The 24,183-nt window shown below is 35.9% G+C and overlaps 2 protein-coding genes across 2 annotated transcripts; one reads left to right on the top strand and one right to left on the bottom strand.

The window, feature by feature from the left end:
* Positions 1-975: 975 nt before the first annotated feature.
* Positions 976-5,114, bottom strand: LOC137810385 (uncharacterized). The gene is made up of 9 exons (XM_068611622.1): positions 4,923-5,114; positions 4,744-4,838; positions 4,599-4,663; positions 4,208-4,251; positions 3,518-3,595; positions 3,111-3,264; positions 1,726-1,899; positions 1,399-1,458; positions 976-1,331 (listed from the first exon to the last, which is right to left on the bottom strand). Exons 1-9 carry the CDS (start codon positions 5,051-5,053, stop codon positions 1,230-1,232), a joined length of 903 nt encoding a protein of 300 aa, XP_068467723.1. The 5' UTR covers positions 5,054-5,114; the 3' UTR covers positions 976-1,229.
* Positions 5,115-8,698: 3,584 nt separating this feature from the next.
* On the top strand, positions 8,699-16,271 carry LOC137810384 (uncharacterized). Its single transcript, XM_068611621.1, has 8 exons — positions 8,699-11,280; positions 11,874-12,003; positions 12,109-12,197; positions 12,512-12,750; positions 13,356-13,442; positions 14,178-14,277; positions 14,414-14,606; positions 14,702-16,271. Exons 1-8 carry the CDS (start codon positions 9,052-9,054, stop codon positions 15,496-15,498), a joined length of 3,864 nt encoding a protein of 1,287 aa, XP_068467722.1. The 5' UTR covers positions 8,699-9,051; the 3' UTR covers positions 15,499-16,271.
* The last annotated feature ends 7,912 nt before the right edge of the window (positions 16,272-24,183 follow it).

The following is a 24,183-nucleotide window of genomic DNA, read 5'->3' as shown; positions in this document are numbered from 1 at the left end:
TTTAACATTCTCTACGCAAAAATACGTTTTAGGGAACAACTTTCTCACTCTGTACTAATCAAGACTTGACTTCTTTCAGGATGAGTTTATGTAATTTTTACATTTCATAAAGAAGAAAAAAAATGCATTTGGAAATATCTTCTCAGAATTGTAATTTTTACATTTTGGAATAATCTTTCTAAAATGAAAGAATACCTTAACTTTTATATTAAGGACGAAAGAAGCAAAACAATATTCCCCAAGTCAAGAGAGGTAAACAAGATGCAATCTTTTGGTAAAGCATAATTTATTTTCAGATTCTCACAATTGTCACAGGATTGCAAATTTAGCTCCCAGAATAATATAGCACCATAAACGGCATTACTTCGCTTCGGAATAAGCAATGTATTCAAACCTGTATAGAATTCAAACACGCAGGTACTCGAAGACTATGAATAGCTTCAGTCAAGAATGGCCATTACCTGCAAATATAATTGCTCAATAGAATTTGACAGTACGTTTCATCCAATTTTAAGATAACTATCAGCAATGTGTGTATTAAATTATGAAAGAAGTAGCTATTGGAAATAACAGACTCCTTTAATAACAGACAAGGGACAAGATCAACCCAAACTAGCAGTAGGGTAAGAAAGAAATAGTATTTTTTTTTCAAGTTGATATAGTAATTTTCTTATTCATTCAAGCAATAACTTGAGCAATTCATGTAAATGAAGACTGAACAAGAATACTTGCTATTATATTAGTCTAAAAATGATAGACATGTTATTACTTAGTAAATTACAGAAACGAAGCTCTAATCAATTATGCAACACTATTGAAATGTCTTTATTGCCTAATGACAAATATGGTGACAAGCATACCGGAGCAACCAAATTGGTCAGGATCAAAGCAGTTGATTTAGCAACATATTGAGGTGAACACTTCCAGTGAACCGGAGTAATCAGCAAATGAAAAGCATTCAGAAGTCACGGCCTGTAAAAAAGGGGTGCTATAATGTAATAATTGATCATATGACAAATTGTGCTACGCAGGCCTTCTGTGGTTCTCAAATGTCATTTGTACCGGTGTCTTTTAAACACATTATATTACAACTTTCCATTCATCTCAGTAAGAATAGTTATTCTTAAAACAAGGATGCTAACAATGTAAAAGCAAAAGCAGCAACTGCAAGCAATATATTGCAATCAAAGCAACACATAAACTACAAATACATGATAGGACTTCCAGGATTATAAGGATGATGGGCCAGGGACACTTTGTAGCCAATTCTTAAAGTAGGCCTGACAATCTACCTCCGCATGAGAGAGGGCAGCAAGAGGAGTAACAGTGATCTGAAAAAACGAAAATGCTTAGTATGTGTATATTAACTTTTTTGTTCTCAAATTTATATTTACTCACATATCCTTCTTGCAAAGATCTATAGTCTGATTCGTCGTCATCAAGGTGGGAACCTCTCACCTACAAAAGATTAAAGATCATTGCATCATTTTCCTTGTGTGAAGGACTAGGAAATGTTCATCCAAGTAATATCACTTGGGGATTCCATATAGATTCTCGTGACCACTGCTAATTCAGAAGTTGGCAAAACTGAATGCTTGCATTCTCTGCTCTGTTTTGAGATAGTCCAAGCACAGCATACTTAAGCAGAAGACTCAGCTGTGTGGTACTTATAACAATATGGGTATTTCAAGAAAATAAAAAGAAAGAAGAAGGAAATCGACCCACCTCTCTCGTAAACAAAAGATGTTCTGGTGATACAGATGATGGGTCAAAATTCTTTGATATATCTGTATCTGTATTGGTCATATCTGACGACATTTTTTGTCCTTCTGTCTCAGAGGTGACTTGCTTCCATCCCATCTTGATGATACTTTTACCCTGCTTAGTTAGCTTGTAACCCTATGTAGAGGCACAAAAAATAGTTATAATTGATTGCATGATATAGCAAAGCGCTATGTTTTCGTAGCAAAGTTAGAAATTAAATGACAGTCTTTTATACAAATTCTAGCTTCAATAATAGGATAGAAAAATAAATAGGATAAACAGTTAAAACAACGTCCCAGGTCTTGATATGAATGCATTTTTGGGGATACAATATCAGCCTGCATAGGTCTATCCTATTTTTCTTATCAGCCTGCTTGAAAGTCTATTTAATGGTCTACTTCGTAACAAGTCCTTTCAATTGGCTAACCAACCTACCACTAAATAGGCTAACAGACTTAAAAAACTGTAAGTCAATGGACCTAAATCTTTAAATAGATCAAAAAATATATAATTTAGAGACATTCTAATAAGAAATTCAATGTAATGATAATAATATATTATTTCTATTTACTTAAATAGATTAGCTTGATAGACTTAAAAAGTTTTTCAGATGGCCGAAAGTCTGATCTTTGTAGATAAATAGCCTCACTTATTTAGTAAATGAGCCAAGCCTGAGGCGGACCTAATACAAATGCTAAAAGTGTGTCTTTAGTTTGACATTTGGAAGCTCAAATGAAAGGTTATTTAAGTAACTTCAACTTGGATATGGATCATGGATTAGCGTTTGACTTTATTCAATACAAAACCAAAAATGCACTAAAAGGATTTTACGTAGGCCTAGTTTTTAGGATTTAACCAAGACAAGCTTTTGGGAGGAATGGTATAATTTTAGCAAATAAATGAGATTTAAATACACAAATTTTGCAGCGATTGGAAAACAAGGAAAATAATTGGATAAAAAAGAACACCTTATTTTTCTATCGTAAATCAGGTCCTAAACAATCTATTGACCTCTATCTCTTGTTGGAAATATATTAATGTGAAAAAAATATATTTTCCACTCAAAACAAAGGAAAACCTTTAAAAATGTTTCTCACTTTAAACAAAGCATGACCTTTTAACAGTCATAATAAAACTACGCTAAGAAGAAATCAATGTTCATTGTGCAAACCATACTTTATCCTTAATAAGATACGAAATCTACAATTATTATCATACAATTACTTAAAATAACAATACAAAACTTTAAAGTAGTTCCTGAACATTTAAAACAAAGTATTGGCTAGATCATATTGATAATTTATCACAAGGAAAACATACAGATTAGAAAAATAATTGTAATATACCTTATGGTTAGGAACAACGGTTGGCACATCTACATTCAAAAAACATTTTCTAGGGTAGCTTGGATTCTTTGCCTCAACCAGTACAGCACTTATGATAGGTAGGCATACTTGTGCAGCAAGGGTGAAGTCATTTAGGTCACTCTTTCCTTTAACCCTGAATATAAAGTAAGCTCCAAATGGTGAAACAGGTTAACGAAAAGCTGTTGCCATGGTAAGAGATAAATGAAAGAATGTCGAAATAGTTAAGAACACCGAAGAGCCACATTACTCGAAGCATTCATTCAATTACCAGTCACAGTCACAAGTATACAAGCTAACAAAATGGTTTCAAAATTAACTTTTGAATAAATATTCAAGATAAATCCAGTAATATAGCACAGCAGAAGCAGATTGCAAATATGCCATACCAGTTATATGAAATGGAGATAGAGGGTACATCATTGAAGAAGGCCTCTCGGGCTCCAGCTACAGTACCTGAGTAAACACTGCAAAGGGACCTATTTAGTAAAATATGGGCAATTCATGAAGTCATAACTACTGAAGCAACTACACTGGAAAGAAACATTATGTAAATCATAATTGCACCACATCTAAGATTTCAAGGAACTGCAATCATCATTTTCATTTCAATGCTTACAATGATAACGGAAAACTTTTCAAAGGATAAACTTATTGTATTAAGGTACCTTTTTTACATCAGTTACAATCAGGTCCAGGATTTTACTCGGGACAGATTTTAAATTATAAATTACTTGTTTGGGGAAATTAGATTGTTTCCAACAGGGAAAAAAAAAAGGTCAGGTCTAATATATAGATTTTAAGATCAAATTGATATAGATCACTCCTTCATATGTACAAATTTCATCTAAAAAGATCATAATAAATGAAGATGGTTGTCTTGTCAGAGGAACAACACCAATTTTTACATGACTAATTTGCTTACTCCTAGCAAAGGAAGAGAGGGCTTTGCATCTGCCTCCCCCTTCAATGTTTCTCATACTTTCGTTCTAATTTCATAGAGATTCATTTGAAGTTTACAAGTAGAAAAGTTGGTAAGATGTCAGTGAGGACATGTGAAAGGAAAAGATGATACATACATGTGATAACCGCAGTTGCTACCTTTGTTTATGCCACTGACTACCTGAAAAATGGATATAACATGCATCAGCAACTGGCTTGATGTTCTTGTCATTTGCTATTTAACTATTTAGGCATAGCTCAGTCAAATAGGTCCTATATGCAGAGAACTCGACCACACCAACAGCAGAATTAGGTTAAAAAAACAGCCGGAAATCAGATGGTCTATAAATAACAAAACAATAACAGCCTTCTTCCAGTATACACTCAGTACCAGCCACTGAGCTATGCAGCAATGCGATCAATCAATTCAACAATAGTTTGAAAATACTATAAGCTGTAGCGGTAGAATCAAATAGTGCTAGTGCACAACTAGAACTGAAGAAGCATGGCATAGCATAACAGATGTACCAAATCAGGTACTGTGGGAAAGAGAGCTTTGGAAACCCCTAGAGAGGCACAATCAGCGGGCGTCCCTGTCAAGAGAATGCAAATAATGATTCGTAACATGAAATAGTAATGAAGCTGTGTGAAGAACGGTAAGAGAGAAACGAACCAGAAACCGCGAATGCGGTGGTTCCATCAATTTTCACTTGCTTAGCGGCGATTGGATGGAGCCAAGTGATGCTGTGACTAACAGCTGATTTCTCGCTGCAAAAACGAAGAAATGAAAATAGTGCAACGGTGAAAGAAGAATGGATGAGAAAAAACGGCGATGAACGGTGGAAATGTTACCTATCAGGAGCGCAGACTTGAAGGTTGAAGAGATTGGCGACGACGAGCGATTGAACCAATGCTCGTAAACCAGGAGCATCGATTCCGTCGTCGTTGGTGATCAGAATCGTCCCTAGTTTACCTCCTTCCATTTCACCAACTACTAACACGCTTTCTTTCTTCTTTTCAATTTCTATACAATCAAAATGTATACAAAATAAAGTTTCAATTACCATTTACACTTTTATTTTTTATTTTCCTTACCATTTTAAAAATAAACAAATAAAATAATAAATTAAAAAAAAATAATGGATTAAAAAATAAATATTTTAATATTTAAAATAATTATAAATATAATTAATAAATAAAAAAATAACTTTTTACAAAATAAAAATAAAAAACGTAATAAATTAAAAATGTTTAGTTTAATTTTTTTTAAAAATGAAAAAAATAAAAAATTAAACTCTACGACAACATAAAAGTTGAATCTATAAACATAAATTAGTATTTATTTTTATTATTATTGATGATGTAATCATGTTAATTTCAAGTAAAAAATACAGGACATAATTATAAAAAAATCAAAGTCAATTAGAATTAATTAATATTGAACACCCAAATAATATTGAAGTGTCTATCCTAAATGCAAAATCTGAAGTCTTTCATGTTACTACGAAAGACTATTTGATGAAACTAAAAAATGAAGAGTATTGGTCTGCATATACTGATTAAATACTATGCACAAGTTCCGACATGAAAATAACCTCAAAGGGAGACCTAAGTCAAGTCGAATAATGTCTGATATGGACTTAAGAGAACAACTTGATCGGAAAAAAAAATGTTCATATTGTCAAACATCATGACACACACAAAGAATATGTCCCAACATTTCAGGATTGTGCAATTTTTCATCATTAATTATGTTTCATTTCGCACAAAATATTTAATGTACTATTAAAGAAAATATTAAATGAATGATCGTCTTTCATTTTTTTTTATGATCAACATCTACTTATTTATTATCGTCTTAAATCTCTTATTTTTATCTTGTGTTGGATTTTTTTTTATATCTGATATCTTTATCTTATTTTGTTTTGCCTTTATTTTATATCTTCTATGTTTTTAGTTATTATTTTTTTCTGCCATTTTTTATTTATTTTTGTTTTTATTTTATTATTTTGTTTTTTATTTTCTATATTTATTTATTTTTGCATTTTTTTTTCTCGTTTTTAAGAATTAAGTGTAGCATTTGCATTAGTTTTTTATTTTAGGATTTTGCGTTTAGGGTGGAAACTTCAATATTATTTGTGTGTCCATTATTAATTAATACTAATTGACTTTGGTTTTTTTATAATTATGTCCTTTATTTTTTACTTGAAATTAACATGATTACATCACCAATAATAATTAAAATAAATACTAATTTATGTTTATAGATTCAATTTTATGTTGTTGTAGGGTTTAATTTCTTATTTTCTTCATTCTTAAAAAAATAATTTTAAACTAAACATTTTTAATTTATTACTTTTTTATTTTTATTTTGTAAAAACTCATATCTTTATTCATTAGTTATATTTCTAACTATTTTAAACATTAAAAATACTTATTTTTTAATGCATTCAAGATTAAAATTAAAAAAAAAATAAAAATTGAAATGGTGCTACATAGAGAAATAAAAAATAAAAGAGTGCTAGATATGGAAATAAAAACAAAAGGGTGCTAGATAGGGAAATAAAAACAAAAGGATGCTAGATGGGAAAATAAAAGTGTAAATGGTGCTAAATAGGAAATTTAGTCCAAAATAAATATATATTATTTTATTTATTTTATATTAGTAGAAATACAATGTTTATGTGTGTTCACATATTTTTATTTTTATTATTGATGTATATTTATATTTAATATTTAAATACATATTTATTTAAATTTATATTTTGTTAAAAAATTAAATGATAAAAAGAGATAATAACTAAATCAAATTATAAAAAAATTATAATTTTAAAAGAAATAAATATATGAAAAAAAAACTACTTTAGTTCTTAAAATCTTTTAATGACACTATATTAGTTTTGAAAAACAAAATAGTTTTCAATTAATTATAAAAATAATTAATTATTTAGTAGATACTTAAAAAATAAAAAAGAATTAAAATATCTAAAATAAATGTTAATAAAAATAAAATGATAACAAATTTAGATTAAAAAAACAGTTATAATAGTAGAGAATCTTTTATATATAAGTATATATGATTGGTTTATTCTATACAAATAAAATGATTAAACATATTATTTATTGTATTAATATTATGTTGTAATTATACTGAACTCAAACATTTTAAACAGTTTAATTATACTAAAATGTGTATAGTTGCAGTTTTTAAATTTATTTAGGAGTCTTTTTTTTTTTTACTTTTTTCTTTATTATTATTTTTTCTATCAATATTTTTTATTATATATTTTGTATGATAACTTAAAAATATTATCTCAGATACAATAAAAAATCAATTTGTATATAACAAATGGAAAATCGATTGCAGATTATATATATTTTTTATTATATTAAAATAAATAAATAATATTGTATTATCGTATTATATTAATATACTAATATCTAATTGTAGCTTAATAATATATTTATTGAATTTCATGTTTGTGTACCATTATTTATTTAAATTTTACGCATTTGTTTATCATGCCAATATAATAATTGGTTTTTTTTTTCATTGTGTTGAAGTTGTACCAATGTAGAATAATTCAATTATATAGAGATAAATATAAAAATAAGTTTGAATGCAAGTTTTATAAATGTTTAGTAAAATTAAAATTATTTAATTATGTTGTCATTGTTTATGTAACAATGAAACTTTATTAATTTGAAAACCAAACAATAAGTGCAATTTAGGGTGATATTTAGTTACTTTGCAATTCATAGAAAAATATAAAGTTGTAAATGTATTTAAATTATATTTAGACTATAAGAACATATATCAATTAATTTTTTTTTTTAATGAATTTGAATACAAATTTAAAGCAAGTTATTAATATTTCTTGAATATTTAAAAATGGAACTAGATTTTTCAAACATTTATTGTGCTTATTAGTTAATTATACTCCATAAATTAAAATAAAAAACTAACTCACTCATTATCACACTTAAATAATTGAATGAACAAGTTTGCAAATTAATACAAAGGTTAACTATTCAAGACATTAGTAACAAAAGAATCTCAAAATTAATTTCACACACTATATATATATATATATATTAATATTAATATTAATATTATGAAATATATTGAGCCTACAAAATAACTATATGTGTGGTTTAATTTTCATGTAGTTATTATATATTAATTAAACATTAATATTATTTTTCTTGAATTCACTTGTAGTCTCTATAGTAATCTTAACTTTTCTATATTTTTTTAGTAACAGATAGCATATTAACAGTATATTAAAGTCCTTAATTTAAGAATTTTAAAGAACTAAATCTATAAATAAAATTTTACAAATATCAAAATTGAACATTAGTGGAACTATAATAATGAATTTAAGTGATTTTATTGTTTTTAAATTATTCTCTCTATCAACTAAATTTTTACTAAATCTAAACTATATTAAGATAAATTAATTATCTCCTAACATGGATAAAAATACTTTCCTTTATAATTTTTTTATAAAAAAGATATAACTAAGATACACTAATTGATTAAATGAAAAATAGTTAGATATGAAAAAGATAATAAAAGTGATAATAAATTTAGTATTATTTATTATCTAAATTAACCAACACTCTGAACAAGATAAAAGAGTTTTATCCTTGTTGGCTTAGGCATTGCATATGCAAATCACAACCCAAACATCTCTTATAATCTCTCTTTCTCTCGTCAATTTTCGTTAATTTCTCTCCGGCGTGGGTTGCTATCGGATCAGTTTCGGCGGGGACTTGCGTCCCACTCGCGTCCCAGAATTTACGGCGAGGGACGGAATCCGTGGATTTTCCGGCGAGGTAAGAAACCGTTGAAATTTTGCTTTGGTCCGAGGGGAGGGAGGAGCTTTGAAGAATTAGGATTGGTTTAGCTTCAGATCTGGGAATTAGGGTTTAGTTTTGATTGCGGGTGATGCTAATTTTGGGCGAGGGGCTTTGGTAGATGGAATCAGGCGTGAGATCGGGTGGTTCTGGGGTTGTTGTGAAGAGCAGGAACTCCTCGGGTTGTTTAATTGTGCGAAAGAAAGGGGATGGATTGGGTGCTACTGCTTCCTCGTCTAGGAAGCTCTATGAATCGAAGAAAAGGGCCAACATGAAAGTTTCCTTGAGTGATTCTGGATCAAGCGACGAGCTGCTGGTTCCTCCTGGTAGAAGGCTTGGTCCTGAGACTATTCGAGTTTGCAATGGTTTGGCTGCCTCTGAGCGGGGTGGGAGTGAAATTAGTCGGAAAAGGGACAGAGTGGAACGAATTAGGGGTAGTGGGGAAGGTATTGCTGCGGAGAAAGGTTTGGACCCGAGGGAAAGGAAGCGTAGTAAGTTGGATGTTTATGATTTTGATGAATATGATGGAATGGGTGTGGAAAACACAAGGAGGAGGCATTTAGATGATAATGGAGTTGGTCATGGAGGAGGAAGGTTTATGGGATCAGTGCATGCTGCTAGAGGTGGCATTGACAGGGAATTCAAAGCAGGGTCAAGTGGACGAGTTCTCGATAAGAAAAAGAACTCCTATGGTGACAGGCCTAGTGGCTTGTTTCCGGTGGATGATGTTGATCACAGTAGGTTCAAGATGAACAGGGATGGGACTCGGGTACCTATATCCTCGCAGAGGGAGAAGTTTAATTCAGATGAGTCCATCAGGGTTCAGGGGAAGAATGGCGTTTTGAAGGTAATGGTTAATAAGAAGAAGGTGCGTGGGCCATCAGAACAGTATTATGATCATCACAAGCCTGTAGAAAGCAGACAAAGGTTGAAAACTGAAGAGCCTACCAAGAGGATAAAGACTGAAGAGACTGTCAAGAAGAATATTCCAAGTCGTCCTTCATCATACACGGAAACAAAACCTGTTGAGAAACCAAGATTAGTCAAGAGGCCAGAGAAGAAGCGGGTATCATCCAGAAAATCCTTGTCAAGCAAAGACAGTAAGGGTGATGAAGGGGATTCAGATAACAGTGATGCATCACTGAATCCGGGAATAAGAAATACTGAAACTCATAAGCCTGCAAAAGAAATAATTTCTGAGGATGAGCAGACACCTGTGCTCGAAAAACTCCCCACCGCAGGAACAAAAGATGGGAAAGTCAAGCGTGGTAGTGGTACAGAAAAACAGAAACTGCGAGAGCGAATAAGGGAGATGCTGCTGACTTCAGGTTGGACTATAGACTATAGACCTCGAAGGAACAGAGACTACCTGGATGCAGTTTACATTAATCCAGCAGGTACAGCCTATTGGTCCATCATCAAGGCCTATGATGCGCTTCAAAAGCAATTGAATGATGATGCTAAGGAGGTCAAGGCCAAAGGGGATAGTTCTTCTTTTGCTCCTATTGCAGATGAGGTGCTCAGTCAGCTTACAAGGAAAACTAGAAAGAAAATGGAGAAAGAATTGAAAAAGAAGAAGAAAAAATATGACAGTGAAAGTCGTAATGAAAAAGAGCCGCAAAGAAAGAGATCTGCCAGCAACAAGTGTGATATGAATAGCACAGATAGTGACAGCAATGAGGAGAAGTTAAGCTCCTTTATAAAGCAGGGAAGTAAGTCAATGAAAAGTAAAATGTCTGAAAATACCATTACCACTGCTCGCACTAAAATCCAGAATGCTACCCATCACTCAAGTGATGGAATAGAAAAATCATTATTTGGAGGTGATCCTCATATACACGGAAGGAAGAGTAAAAAACATGGAAGATGTACCTTGCTAGTTCGCAGTTCTAATAAAGGATCAAATTCAGAATCTGATGGCTTTGTCCCATATGTGGGGAAAAGGACAGTTCTTGCCTGGTTAATTGACTCTGGAACTGTAGAGTTAAGTCAAAAGGTTCAGTACCGCAGACGGAAAAAAGTCCTTCTGGAGGGGTGGATCACAAGAGATGGCATTCATTGTGGCTGCTGCAGTAAGATCCTTACAGTTTCAAAGTTTGAACTTCATGCAGGAAGCAAATTGCCACAGCCATATCAAAATATATATTTGGAATCTGGTGTTTCTCTTCTACAATGCCAAATAGATGCATGGAACAGACAAGAGCATTCTGAAAAAATTGGTTTCCATTCAGTGGATATTGATGGCAATGATCCAAACGATGATACATGTGGTATATGTGGAGATGGAGGGGATTTAATCTGTTGTGATGGTTGTCCATCAACATTTCATCAGAGTTGCTTGGATATTCAAGTATGTGTGCATATTTTATTCTCCATATGTGTTGTTATGGTTCTCACTTCTCAACATAGTTCATATTTGTTCTCTGAATTGTCTTGCATAGTCTCTTAGTGAACAGTAGCATATTAAATTTATGATGCCCCTTTCTGATGCCATTTGGTTTGTCTAATTTTTGTTTGGGGTGGTGGAAGTGGGACAATAATTTCTATTTGTTGGTAGCTTTTTTGCTATGACGTCAAAGGGACTGAAGATTTCTTGTTATTATGTTTTTGCCTCATGTCTGTTGGGGAATGACAAAAAGTTGTATCTTTAGACAAAATTTGTGCCTGCTGAATGCCTACCCGTAGAATAGTTTTTATAACTAAGTCAATAACTCCACAGGACTAACTTCTTTTATATCTAGTAGGCATTTTGTATTGGTTTTCACACGGTATAGTCAGTGTTCTTCTACACAAAAACTATAATAATCAATTATTGACACTTTGACAGAGGTGTTATTGACTTGGTGCAATTGCACGCTGTACCTTATTTTAGTAACATGATTATTTGCTAATAATTATAGGAGGATGGTTTTCTTCATTAGTAATCCATTTATGTTGTTGCAGATGCTTCCTGCTGGTGAATGGCATTGTACAAATTGCACCTGTAAATTTTGTGGCATAGCTACTAGGACATCTGAAAAAGATGATGCATCTGTGTATGTCCTACGGACATGCAACTTATGTGAGAAGAAATGTATTCACTTTGACTCATTTATATTTGATGTTTCTTCAATATGTTTATATCCCTTATTTTTTTTTTCCTTTGACTTCATTTAAGTTATTCTTTTCATTTGCATAGATCATGACTCTTGCTCTGAGGAGATGGATACCAATCCTAATAGCTTGAATACTTCAAGCCTTTCTTTTTGTGGGAAAGAGTGTAAAGAGGTACCTCTTACAGTTGTTTCTGGTTTTCCAAGTTCTGAAGTATAACATGAAAAACATATATTTATTTCTAACAATTTTATACTGTATAATTACGCATCCATGAGTACCACTTATGCTTTTGCACTAGTCTATGCAATTTGTGTTTCTTTCACGACTCTGAGTAACTTTCTTTTTGGAGGATTGTGTATTTTAATTGTTTCTTAGAATGGTAATTTTCCAAGGAAGAGTAAAATTAGAAGTGAACTTTTGTATTGCTGCTATGGTAAGGCCAGATTCTGACTCGTTAGTATTATTGTTATATTGTACTTTTACAGATTTCTGAACACTTGAAGAAATACCTTGGTACCAAGCATGAACTAGAAGCGGGTTTTTCATGGTCTCTCATTCATAGAACAGATGAAGACTCAGAGGCAGCTTGCAGGGGAATTACCCAGAGAGTTGAATGCAATTCAAAGTTGGCTATTGGACTGGCTGTGATGGATGAATGCTTTTTACCTGTTGTTGATCGGAGGAGTGGGATCAATTTAATCCGTAACGTTTTATATAATACTGGGTGAGCTCTAGAGTAAACCATCATACCTATGTGTTCCTTTTTGTTGTTTTAACTTTTAATACTGTCTGACTTTGCACATGATGTTGACTGCTTGATAATTTAAACTGGTAGGAAATGAGACGATTAATTTAGGCTTAATTGCATATTTGCACTCTTGGTTCCTCTAATTTGAGTTATGTGTGGTTTTGGTCTCCAAATGTTTTTTTTCCAAGCTAATTAAGTCTTTTATTTTAAAAATCAAGCAAATTTGTGACCCCCTTGTTGATTTTCGTCAACATAAAACCATCAAAATATTATTTTTAGTTCAGATCTTTTTGGGTTTATGGTAGAGTTGAAATATCAAAAAATTAAGTTTAGAAGAAAAAAATACTGGAAACTACAAAAAATTTGAAAGTTTTTTTAAGATGTAAAATTAGGGTTTAGGGTACAGTTTTTCAAGCAACAATGGTAGCTTCGGGTGTTAATATCATGGTATTGTCATGCACCTCGACATTGTGCTTGAAGAACATTAAATTAATAGATCAAAGTTACTCTCTCTGTATATTTTTGTTTTCCGTTAGATATTTCTAGCCTAACTGTTTTTCTCTGTCTATTTTTCATTTCAGATCAAACTTTAGCCGGTTGAGCTATGGTGGATTTTATGCTGCTATTTTGGAAAGAGGGGATGAAATAATTGCTGCAGCATCTATCAGGTACTAAGACTCAGACTTTGCCCTGTGGACTCATTTACTTGATATTTGAGCTTTTTTTTCAAGAGGGAAAACTGCAGATATAGTAGACTTTGGGATAGTGAAAGGATTTTCAGTTGCAATTGATTGAAAAGTCTACCCAATTACAGATCTACCATAGAAAAATGAGGGGAACTAAGGAAGATGAGTGGTTGACACTTGACAACGAAAAAATATAACATTGTAGTTACTTAGAGAATTTTTTGTGATCATGTAGAATGAAATTCATTATAATGTAAAGTATGGATTGGCTTACTTCAATTGCTTTAAAGAGAGCTTTTCTTTTTTATATGACTAGTCTTTTGAATTTGCTAACTATGATACACTAGTGTGACTACTTAAGAGAGAGCTTCTCTTTTTCATACACTAGTCTGTTAAAATGAGTAAGAAATTACCAATGTGGCAATGGTGAGGAGAAAGGATTCATAAGTTTGGCAGTGCCCTAATCCTATGGCTTTTATACAACAATGCCATATCACTTTGTAACAAGTAAAGCATGAGTGGCATTGGGCAGCCACTTGCTCTTGTTTCTAACCTTCTTGAAAGTAACATTCAGTTTTACTGATCTTTTAGCCTAAAAGGATGGTAGAAGGCCATGGCTGTTTTCTTGATCTCTCACTCTCATAACTTATATCTATGTTGCTGTATATTTATGTTAGTTTGGGAGTATACATGTAAATATTTACTTTCATGTCTTAGGTTGCATGGAACTAAGATAGCAGAGATGCCATTCATTGGAACTCGCCATGTATATAGGTGCCAGGGGATGTGCCGCCGGCTCTTTTCTGCCATTGAATCGGTAAACCTTTAAGCTATGGTTCTTTGTGATTTCCTTGCACCTAAAATCTGTTTAAAATTTTGGTTGGACCTTTTTGCATGCATCTTTTATTGACGTTGACTCATTCTTATCTCATTTGTTCCTCCTTGATCAAAAGGCCCTTTGCTCTCTCAAAGTTGAAAAACTAGTTATTCCTGCAATTGCTGAACTCACACATACATGGACAACGATTTTTGGCTTCACACATCTAGACAATTCACTCAGGCAAGAAATGAAGTCACTTAATATGATGGTCTTCCCTGGTATAGATATGTTACAGAAGCTGTTAGTTGAACAAGGAAAACGTGAGGGTAATAAAACTGCATCTGTTTATGCTGTTTTTTTATAAAAAAAATTCTGAAGTTACTTTTCCCTTTACATAAGTTTTACTTTTTTTTCCTGACAGGTTCTGAGAAAATGGGAAATGGAGGCAATGATTTTACCCCTATGAAAATGGAAAATCGGTCAGATATGGGTTCTTTAACTCCACAAGATGCTCATGGAAGTGATGATGTTAGTTCAAATCCTGCTAATGAGACGAATGATGAATGCAGTGATGCTTCTGAAGAACTAAACAACCATATTTTGGTTGAGGGGACTCTCTGTTCCAAATCTGATTCCGAGGAAATGGTGTCTGATTCAGTTTCAGATAAATGTATTTCTCATTCTAGAACTAGTCACAGTGCACTAGAAATGAAGAATAAAGTGGTGCCTGCTGCTCCTGTTGATAAATTAAGTTCTCCTTCGAAATGTCAGTCCATTTCTCCTAATGACAATTCTGAGAGTAGTCACTCAGAAGATATTCCAAACGTTCAAACTTTGGTTAAGGAAACTTCTTCTGATCCATGTTCACCAGAAAACCTTGACAAGAAATGTCACTCATTCACTGCTATGAATTGTGATTCGTCAGAGCTTGACATTAATCCAGTGTTGGGTTCTCAAAAGGCAGGCAATACTTCACCTACTAAAGAGGTTTGTATGAATGACTCTCTTGAAGCCGTTCCTTCAAGTAATTTACCGGAAGAGAATACTAGAAAGGGGGATGATCAAAATATAGATGACTCCAGATCTGCTCTCAAACTTGCTGATAAGAGTTTGTTGCAGGTAGAATCTGATTCCAAAAATGAAATTGGATGTGAAAATGAGAAGGATGTAAGTGCTGTAAATGCTTCTGGCGTTAGTTCTGAGACAGTTCTGGTCTAGCAGAATGACTGAGTCCTGTACTGCACCACATGTTATCATAAGCTAGTTTTCTTTTCGGAGCTTCATTGCTTGTGTGCAAGTCAATTTTCAAGGCTTTTGAAGCTTCTACATCGTGTTGGATCAGGGTATTATGAATTCGTTCCGTTGGTTTTGAAGGAAATATTGTTTGGTCCCTTGTCATTTATGGGTGATTTTCAAGGTTAAAATTAGCTAACTTCATTGTATGTGAATGTTTCGTCTGCCGAAAGTATTCAACTGCATCTGGCGCCAGACCTGTTGCATTTAGCCGAATAGGTAAAAAAATTACTGGGAGTTAATATACAGCGGTTTTTCAACAGAAGCAAATACTTTGAGTTGCATTAGACGATTGTGCGGTTCCTATTGTATATATAGCTGAATGTGGTAGAGTGGTTTCTGCTCAATTCCTTTGTGCCACCAATGTCCGTAGCAATTCAGCAATCATCATATGACATAAGCAACTGTACTGTGAGCAAATTTTTTACATAGATTTTTTATGGTGTTTTTGACTCCCTTTTTTACACATATTGGTAGCATGTGTTTAATATGACTTGTCTGTATTTAATGAGTAATTATGGGAAGCAAGAATTATGTCTTTTGCATTCCAATTCGAGCTCCTTGTATTCGGCTTGTGGTCAATTTCTGCCATATTTGTAGAATTTGGTGTGCACTGTGCATCAATTAACAATTGTATTTCACTATAGCTTTTTATCTTCTACTTTTTTACTTTCTGCAATTAAACTCCACATTTTTCATGTCAGGCATCTATACTAATATACATATTCTTCTTACAATTTTACTTCTGTTATAATATTTTTTTTGTAACTTTATTTTTATTGTGAAAATGGTTATGGTAATTACTTTTAATGAAGTGATTGAAATGCAGACACTTAGGTGCAATGTTCTAGAAGAACTTGGTAGTAATATATATATATATATATATATATAATAATAGATATGAATAATGAAATTAACGACCAAAGAGAAACTTACATCACTTAAGTAGTGTTTATATGTTGATATTTTTTAGATAAATGAGTTTGTTGTCGAACGTGGTTCAAACCGAATAATTGTTCTTTTTTCTCGGTCGGTTTCTCCCCCCTCTGTGTGAACTCTTAGTACTCGTTTTGCCTTCTCTCGTCCTTGTGAACTCAAGCTCGGATGGTGCCTGCAAAAGGTACTCCGACACTCAAGTGAGATTTCGGTAGTCAGCACTTGGTGTATTCAGTGTATAATAATAACGTACATGATTCTTGGAATCTGTGTATTTATATGATTATCATGAGTTTTGTGTCAATGGATCGGATTAAGGACATGGATTGTAATTAGAAATATATTACCTAGTGTTTAATTGTTGATTAACCTTATTAATTTTCTTAGTATATTTTTTTTTATCAGCAATGAATTAATGAAAATTAAATTGGGATACTTAAGGGGTACCCCAACCCTTTACAAGCTTAAAATACAGATGCAAGTATCAGGTTCCCACAAGCTCAACCATCTAGGCTTGATAAGTCCTGATTAAAAATTGCTTCTGCAGAGCCATATGCACCTAGAGCACTATATGTCAACCATGTATAAGCCCAACTACACACCTCCAACCCATTCTATAGCTCATGTAACCACAGCTGCAACCCCTAGGTCACAGATGCACCTGCTCACCTTTATAGTAATTGGGTCTGATCTATTGCTCCAGGTCCAAGTCCTTTGGTATTGCAGTTGATGGAAGATCGTCCCAATTGGACGGTTGGCCTAAGTCCCCAAACCAGTAAAAACCAGTTAGTTTCTGCTATAAGGCTCCCTTAGACCGTGCCACATCATGTCTACCACGCAACCATGTTGATTTCACCATACCACTTTACACTTTAGGCAATTTGATTCTTGCACTTAACCATAGCTTCTTAGGGTACTACTTACCCCTCCTTAACTCCTTCCACATAACAGTCCTTCAGATGCTCTAGAGTCAGAACCCTTGCCTTCCGCTACTTACACCAAACAATAGACCTCACCCTTCCAAGGAGAACCCTGAGGTACTCCTTTGCTCAGGTTCGCCCACTGTAGCCAGCTGCATTGCAACCTTCCATAGGAGAATTAAAAGCACCATCCCGCAAGTATGACTGTGACAACAGCTTCCAATCCAATGAGCATGACAGGGGCAATTCACCACCGATCTGTCTGAGAAACTAAGCTGGCCAGTTCAGTCGGTACCTACAGAACAGGACAAGACCAATGGAAACTAAAACCTTTAGTCAGCAACCTCTAAACCCTGCAACCAGCACACTACCAATGCCTTATTCCCACGCTAGCAACATCTCCTCCTTTCCTCCACCGAGCATGTCACCAAGATCTAGTTATTTGTAGCTTTTTATGCAGCACATTGGATTCAGGACCCAATCCACTAAGGAGTAGTTAAAGGAACTTGTCTTATGTTTCAGCCATTGCCAAGATTTAATTTGTGCTTGCTGAAAAATTTCTTCTGCATCTACAACGCCTTGTTTGAAAACTACCAAGTTCCTCTGATCCCAAATACACCTGACTACCGCTGCCCAAACCCCTTTCCAAACCAGGTTTTGATTATGACTAACCTGAAACAGGTTGAAGCTCTCGAAGTGCGTCATTATATCATTGTGTTGAACAAACAACATTCCAATCCACTTGAAGCACATGGACCACACTTGATTAGCATATTTACAATCCAAAAAAAGATGTTGACACGATTCATCCTTTGTCTGGCAAAGAGCACATAAGGTTGTTTCCATCAACACCCCTCTCCTTCTCAAACATATTCTAGTAGGAAGTCTATCCATCATAATTCTCCACGCTACAGTCACCGCACTTGGGAACGCCTTAGCTTCCCTCAGCGACTTAAAGACATCATGTTGAGGCCCTCTTCCTTGTTTTGATAGACACACGTAAGCATTATTGACTGAGAAGCACCCTTTCTCCTCGTTCCCCCATACCTGGACGTCCTTCTCTTCTTTAAGAATGGTTGTCGTGGTTATGAGCACTTCAAGTTCTTGTACTAGAGCGGATTCCCACTCAAATCTTTCCCGTCTCCACCTTAACCGCCAGCACCAACCCGACTCTTCCCACACACCTACCTCTCCCACCTTGTGCCCCTGGTTTAAAGACAACAAGTATAATCTGGGGAACAAAGTTTTGAGATTACAGTTACCAATCCACACATCCTCCCAGAACCTAATTTTATCTCCACATCCTAATTTCCATCCAATTTCTTTATGAAACCACCTTTCACCTTCACCCTCCCTACAGACTTTGTGTAAGTCTCTCCACCACCATGATTGAAGTTTGACCGGAATCTGCACTTCCGAGCCATACTTCGAATCTAGCAGTTCCTTCCATCTCCCTTTCTCCTCCGAAATGTATCTCCACCTCCATTTAGCCAGAAGAGCTGCATTGAACTTCCGAATCTCTCTCACACCCAGACCACCCTCCTCTCTATTTTTGCACACAACTTCCCAGCTTACCCAAGAGATAGACGTCTTCTCCTTCCCCCAACCCCAGAGAAATCTCCTTTGGATTCTGGTGATACTCTTGCAGATCGACGCCGGTGCTTTATACATAGATAGGTAGTAAAGCGAGACAGAGGTGAGAACCGATTTGATTAAGCACACCCTCCCTGCCATGGATAGGAATCTACCCTTCCACACATTGAGTCGGTCTTTTAACTTGTTTAGCACAGGCTCCCAAAACTTGCTTGTCCTAGGATTCCCTCCTACTTCAAGGCCCAAATATTTGAAAGGTATCCCCATTTGAGCACAGTTGAGGGTCTTGGCATAGCAATCTAAGTTGTTTCTTTGGACATTGATGCCTGCTAGTTTTGACTTGTGAAAGTTTATCTTCAGACCTGAAGCTAACTCAAAACCCCTTAGTATTGCCTTCAACGTCACCACATTGGTGTAGGAATCCTCACAGAAGAACATGGTGTCATCTGTGAACTGCAGGATACTCAACTCAACCTTCTTCCTCCCAATCTTAAGGCCAGAGAGTAGATTCGCCTTAGTAGCTTGTCTTACTAGACCTGCCAAGCCTTCTACTACCAATATGAACAGGAAGGAGGCAAGAGGATCGCCCTGCCTCAGCCCTCTGGAAGGTTTAAATTCCTCCGTTGGGCTCCTGTTTACAAGCACTGAAACGGTGGAACTTTCCATGCATCCTCTGATCCAGCTAATCCACTTATTTTGAAACCCCAACCTTTGGAGCATGTCATAGAGAAATTCCCATCTTACCGAATCATAAGCTTTCTCAAAATCCACCTTCAGACACAAGCCACTCCCCCCACCCCTCCTTATATCCTCTACTACTTCATTGGCCATTAGCACACTGTCAAGTATCCCTCTGTTCTTTACAAAAGCTGATTGGCTATCATCGACTATTGAGGAGATGACGTTCCTGATTCTGCCAGCCAACACCTTAGAGATGATTTTGTACATAGCCCCTACTAACGAAATAGGTCGATATTGCTCCAGTTTGATAGGGTCCCTAATCTTCGGGACCAAAGCAATGAAGGATGCGTTGCATCCCTTCGGTAAAGCACCTGTAGCATGGAAGAGATTCATAATTGCCATAACCTCCTCTTTTACAAAGTCCCAGCTTTTCTTAATGAAATTGAAGTTAAAACCGTCAGGTCCTGGGCTCTTAGAACCTTCACATTGCCACACGGCATCCCTTACTTCTTCCTCATAGAACACTTTTAGAAGGCTCATGCTGTCTTCCCAGGTTAGGGATTCAAACTCAACCGCATCTAGTCTTACACCAAAGTCTTTCGTTGCTGTAAATCTAGATTCAAAGAGCTTCTTCGCTTCCAACCGAACTGTACAGGGTTCTTCACACCATTGACCTCCCACCTCCACACCTTTAACTTCGTTTCTAAGGCGTCTCCACCTTAGAGAGGAATGATAGAATCTAGTGCAAGAGTCCCCATACTTAAGCCAATTGGTTCTAGCTTTTTGGCTCAATAAGGATTCTATCCTCCTATCGGTTTCCTTTAGACGACTCAACAAGCCCAACCTCTGCAAATTCTCGCTAACGTCTAAAACTCCACTACATGCCTGGCAATCAAGAGCCTCAAGCTCCTCCAAAATCTTCTTCTTAGAAGACTCCATGTTACCGAAACTATCCCTATTCCAAATCTTCAAGTCTCCCTTTAAACATTTCAGTTTCTCTTTAAACACTATAAAAGCATTCCCCTGAACGGGGTAAGAGGTCCACCAATCCTTCACCATCGTTAAGAATCCCTTCTCCATAAACCACGCATCAATGGTCCGAAAGGGTTTAGGTCCCCAATCCTTAACCAAAGACTTCACCACTATCGCACAGTGATCAGAAACCTCTCTACGTTGCACATACTGCTTACCCATTGGCCATTCCTGCAACCATTCTTTAGAGACTAACACTCTGTCTAACCTGCTCATTGCCTTCCTGTTTGAACTAAACCAAGTGTATTTTTTGCCTACAATTGGTAGTTCAATCAACATATTAGATTCAATGAAGTTATTAAAACTTCCCATCTCGCTTGTATCGTTGTCCCGTACACTTGTTCCTTTCCTTTCTCCTCGCTTTCTAATAGCGTTAAAATCTCCACAGAAGCACCAAATTGGGTCCAAAGAAGCCCCTTTAATAGCAGATAAATTCCCCCACATATCAATCTTCTCTCAACAAGCATGCGGAATAAACATTTACAACCACACACCTACAGCTAGATTTAGTGTGCTGTCCAACCACCGCAATGAACCCCTTCCCCATTTCATGACTTTCATAGGTGAAAGCATCCTTATGCCACATAGTCAACAAGCTTCCACTCCCATTTTCTCCACCATAGTGAACCCAGCCCACGTTGTTGTCCCCCCAAAGGGAGAAACATTTTACATTTGTACAAGTTCTCAATTTCGTTTCTTGAATACACGCGAATTTTGCACCTTCCTTTGCTATAATATGCCTCAAGTATCTAGTCTTTGTGCTTCCCCCCACCCCTCTTATATTCAGGTTTACAATTAACATGATTGATCCTTCTGCTTACCCTCCTCATAACTCTGCAAAAACACCAAGTCTCTCTCCTCTAGGCACATATATTCCTTAACCACCTCATCCTCGTCCTTTGTACAGTACAGCCCCGCTTGTTTACCGATCTCCCAAAGCTTTGGTGGGTCACAATTTCGAGTATTACAATTGACGAAATCCCCATCAGAGATGGACACTGAAGACATACCATGTCTATGATTAGAGAAAGCCCCAGCCTTAGTAATACGTGCATTAATTCTCACTGATCTTCTCGGATTTGAAGTAGAGGCCCCCACTTCAGAGAGCCCTTCAATCATGCGCCAACGTGGTGAGAGCATAAGGTTACTTCCTGCAGCCGCGCCTTCCTCTCCAAACGCGATAGGCTTCAACCCTCCAACCATAACACCCTTTAAAGCTTCGTCAAATTCTTCCGTGTGGCATTCGTCCACCCTTTCCTTCAAAGGAGATTCAATCTCCATCCCTTGATTACCTAGTCCACTAACCTCTCTTTCACCGGTTTGAACCTCCTCACGCTTCTCCTCCTGTTTACCTCCACGGCAGCTCATAGATTTGATATTTTCGTTTGCATTTTCACTTCGAGGAGCCTCCTGCAACGTGCACAGTCCAACGTCTTTTTTCCCAATTTGGGTTTCACAAGGAATATGGGCCACAAGGCATTGGGCCTCCACCTTCCTTCCTTGGCCCACATAGAGAGCGGGGGTCCCTTGTGAGTTAAAACTTTCAAGTTCTACCACTACTTTGGCCAGCTCAGCATGGGTAGAGTAACTATTGCAGATAAGGGAACGGCCTTGGTCAGGGTTGACATCTAGGTCAGCACCTCGACACGCAACCTGGCCTATTCTATCTTCTTTCATGCAAGATATGCAGTCTATACTCTGGTCAGGGCTGTCTTTGTCAGCAATTATCTTAAAAAACAAATTTGTCTTATGTGCACCTTCCTCACCTTCTTCCACCGCCTTGCCACCGTCCTCCTCCCCTTCTGACCGAAGTTCTTCCTTGGACCCAGACCTCGCCTCCTCCTCACAGCTTTTAGAAGAGAAAATCGTTTCTTCAATAAAAGTCTTTGATGACGACACACTATCCGACGAGTCACCATACCAGGATTGCGTGTGCCTTCCTTCGTGACAAGCAGGGGGTTCTTCTTCAATGAGGATATTCCAAATCTGTTCATTAATCCACAATTTCTTCTCCAGTCTGATGTAGCTTTGGTTCTTCACCCGGACTTGCAACCTTGCGTATTCCAGGTTCTCCCATAGCAACGTGGAAGTGTCTATGGATACCAGCGTAGCCATATCTCCTAAAACCTTTGTAAAGCAATCCTCATTCCAGAGAGGTAACGGTAATCCATAGCATCGTACCCAAGCAATTTTATGGTCCGCCATGTGCGACGTCGACCACGGTTTCAGACTCACAAAGAGATTGTCAAACCATACTTTATTACAGTTGATAATATCCTCCATTTTCTCTCCTTCCTTTGGGGTCAACATCACTAATCTGTCCCCCATGTATCTTATACTGACTCTGTTCAAACCTCCTTTCACAAACTCCTCTCCTAGCTGATCAACATCCCAAGCCTTCTCAAACTGCCCAACAACGCTATTCACCATCCAAGGCATAGTGTGGGAAAGCGACTTAATTGATGGTCTTTTCCACTTCCCTTGGTTTGCATATCCTTTCACAACGTCTACAAAAGATCTATTCCATTTCTTCTCTACCCATATCTCCTTTTGTTTCCCTGTGTCCCTCTGTTTTTCCAGATGGTTCACCTTCGTCTCCCTCCTCTCCTCCTTAACAGAGTCCATTTGGTGCCTTCAATATCTTGGAACGTTTACATGGAGTTTCATGTTTCCGACGAAGAGACTGTCCAACTCCCTCTCAAGACGTTCCACATTTCTTACTTCAAAGAACCTAACGAACCCAAATCTTCTACCCCATTTGTTCAACCTCCGTGATATGAAAACTTCTTTTACCCTTGCTCTCCTTTGAAAGACCTTGACCATGTCCAACTCTCCATAGCCATGGGGGAAGTTCGAGAAGAAGAAGGTAGTGTAGTCATTTAACCTCCCTTGATCGCCTCCCCTGTTGGTTCGAACTCTGCTTCCCATGGAGTTAACGCTTATTTGTGTTGCCTTACACAGCTATACCCCGACAAACCTTACCAAAATAACAGCTTAGAGACCATGAACAAACCTTTGTTTTCTTCAATTTTCTTAGTATATGGTAGTGTCGATCGATCTTGATCGGGCATTGGGCTTCCATTCAGTCATCTGGTCTGTAATCTATGATTTAACCATTACTCAAAACATGATGTGTTAGTAGGGGACATTAACAAATGTGTGACAATTAAATTAAATGGTTAATATAAAAAAGTACACCATTTTAATTTCATATTCAACATTAAAATCAATGGATGAGGAATTAACTAACATTGATATGTAGCAATTGAGTTAAAATCTTGTTTCAACTCCTTCAACAAATTCATCAATAGGTACATGTTAGGTAGTGGTGTTAAATGACATTTCCTAATAGTGTGACCATCTTCATTTCACTTGCCATATTTTTTCAACATTTCATTTTTGAAACACACGTCTTACATAAACTTTGAAAATACACATATCTTATTGT

This window comes from Phaseolus vulgaris, chromosome 2 (genome assembly GCF_000499845.2).
Source record: "Phaseolus vulgaris cultivar G19833 chromosome 2, P. vulgaris v2.0, whole genome shotgun sequence".
NCBI lineage: Eukaryota > Viridiplantae > Streptophyta > Magnoliopsida > Fabales > Fabaceae > Phaseolus > Phaseolus vulgaris.
The sequence above is the reverse complement of the archived record's forward strand: the minus strand, read 5'-3'. Positions and strand labels throughout refer to the sequence as shown.